The sequence below is a fragment of the Nematolebias whitei genome, unplaced genomic scaffold (genome assembly GCF_014905685.2).
Source record: "Nematolebias whitei isolate Nwh7 unplaced genomic scaffold, NemWhi1 Nwh_scaf_11520, whole genome shotgun sequence".
Taxonomy (NCBI): Eukaryota; Metazoa; Chordata; class Actinopteri; order Cyprinodontiformes; family Rivulidae; genus Nematolebias; species Nematolebias whitei.
In genome coordinates this window covers 1-1,786 of record NW_023630065.1, presented here as the reverse complement: position 1 = coordinate 1,786, position 1,786 = coordinate 1, and the positions used below count along the sequence as shown (strand labels likewise).

Below are 1,786 nucleotides of genomic sequence, written 5' to 3'. Positions count from 1 at the left end.
TATATATATATATACATACACATTTACAGAAACAATATTGTCACACAGAAAAAGTGCATTTTTTCATAACAAACCTGAATATTTCCAAAGAAGAAACATTTAAGTTAGCAATAGTATTGAAACTTGTATAAAAACAAAGCCATATAAAACAAGAGTAGTGTAGCAACCAAAGCGGGATGCAAGATGCATCAAGGTGTCAACACTGTTAGGTGCACTGGTCTGTTCTTGCTGCTTCCCCTTTAACTTCCTGCTCCACCGGATGACTACTGGATGGTAGAGTCTCCTGCTCCGTTGGCTGTCCTATAGTACGCGAGGCTACGGCGGCTCCTAGTCTGAAGCTGGGCGCTTGTGTTTTACTGTCTCTGGCACCGTGTTCGGTGGTCTCATCAGCAGACTTGTGGGTGTGGACGGAGCTTTGTGAGCTGCCATATTGCTTTAAGTCTGTGGTCTCCATTTCTGGTTTGGAACGTATAAGTGCTGTGCTAAGACTGTGTTGCACTGGCTGGCTGGTTCCTGCTGCCTGGTGCTCTGACCAGTTATCTCCAGGAGTCCTAAACCTTTGAGTTCTGGGGGTCCCGCCCCAGTATTGTTCAAAGCGGGCCAGTGATGGCCCCTCCAGTGGGGGAGATGTTGGAGATGAGGGTGTAGTAGGGTGGGAGCTGGGTCTGGCCTGTACCATTTGGATACCGCCGATTGGTATCATCAGGTAGGGGAGCCTGGCTTGTTGGGAGTGCAGGGGGAGGTGGCTGAAGATGTTGTCTGACCTTTGTACGATGGGATAACTTTCGCTGGTGGAAAGACGGAAAGCAGATGGGAACAAACTGGTTTCTGAGGATGATGGCCCTTCTCCCGCTGCTCCACTTTTCTCCTGCAGAGGGAGCAGACAGTTTATTTTAACAGCTCAGCCCAGACCCAAAGTACTGAACAGAATGCAGAGAAAACATTTGTATTTGTCATAGTCATTACCATTTTTTTAAATCATTATCATTGTTTCCTGTTTAAATGTCTACAGATCTATGTGTAATATAATGTTTTTTTTTATTATATATCTATATATATAAAATAAAGAACTGACCAGTTTGATGGGACCTCCTTTTTTACCAGGACTCTCCCAAGGCAAGTATCCAGGGGTTTTATGCTGCACCCCCAGTGGTGGTGGAGGGGTCCGCTCTCGAGATGCTTGGTAGCAGCTGGGTGAAGTGGGTCGAAGAGGAGAGATGGGTCTGATGGGAGATGGCCTTCTCTCAGGGGACGGTGACAAGTGTAGGCTGGGCGAGGACAGCTCAGTCCTGGGGGACAAGCTGTGGATTGGAGAGGACAGTTCCAGGCGAGGGGAGAGACTGCGGCTGGGAGAGCAGCTCTCACTGCTGGGGGAGAAAGCTCTTGGACAGGCCTTCCAGCCCCGCCGGGAAAACAGTGCTCTCCTCCTGCCTGGCGAGACCACTCGCCTGCTGGGCCAGATGCCACGCAGGGAGAGTTCCTGAATGGGACTCGGACTATGATCCGGATCAGGAGTGCCCTGCTGGGAGCGCCGACTGCAGCTCGAGTGCCCCCCTGTTGATGGGTGGTTGTCTGATGAACAAGAGGACAGTGGGTCTTCATGGTAGGTGGTCTCCTCGTCCTCCTCGTCCTCCTCATTGTCAGATTCTTCCACATCGGAGAACTGATGCTCCTCCTGTTCCTCGGAGCCGAAAACATGTTCCTCGCTTCCTGTTTTGAGCACAGATAAAGAAAACATTAACATCTTTGTGACTCTAAACTATACAATAGATAGATAGTTTAGAGT

The 1,786-nt window shown here is 49.3% G+C and overlaps 1 protein-coding gene across 1 annotated transcript; it reads right to left on the bottom strand.

The window, feature by feature from the left end:
• Window positions 1-129: 129 nt before the first annotated feature.
• Window positions 130-1,710, bottom strand: LOC119429941 (transcription factor HIVEP3; the record flags this gene model as incomplete). The annotated part of the gene is made up of 2 exons (XM_037697430.1): window positions 130-868; window positions 1,076-1,710. Coding segments are annotated over 2 exons (1,298 nt in total), but the record flags the coding sequence as incomplete, so codon positions are not given.
• Window positions 1,711-1,786: the final 76 nt, after the last annotated feature.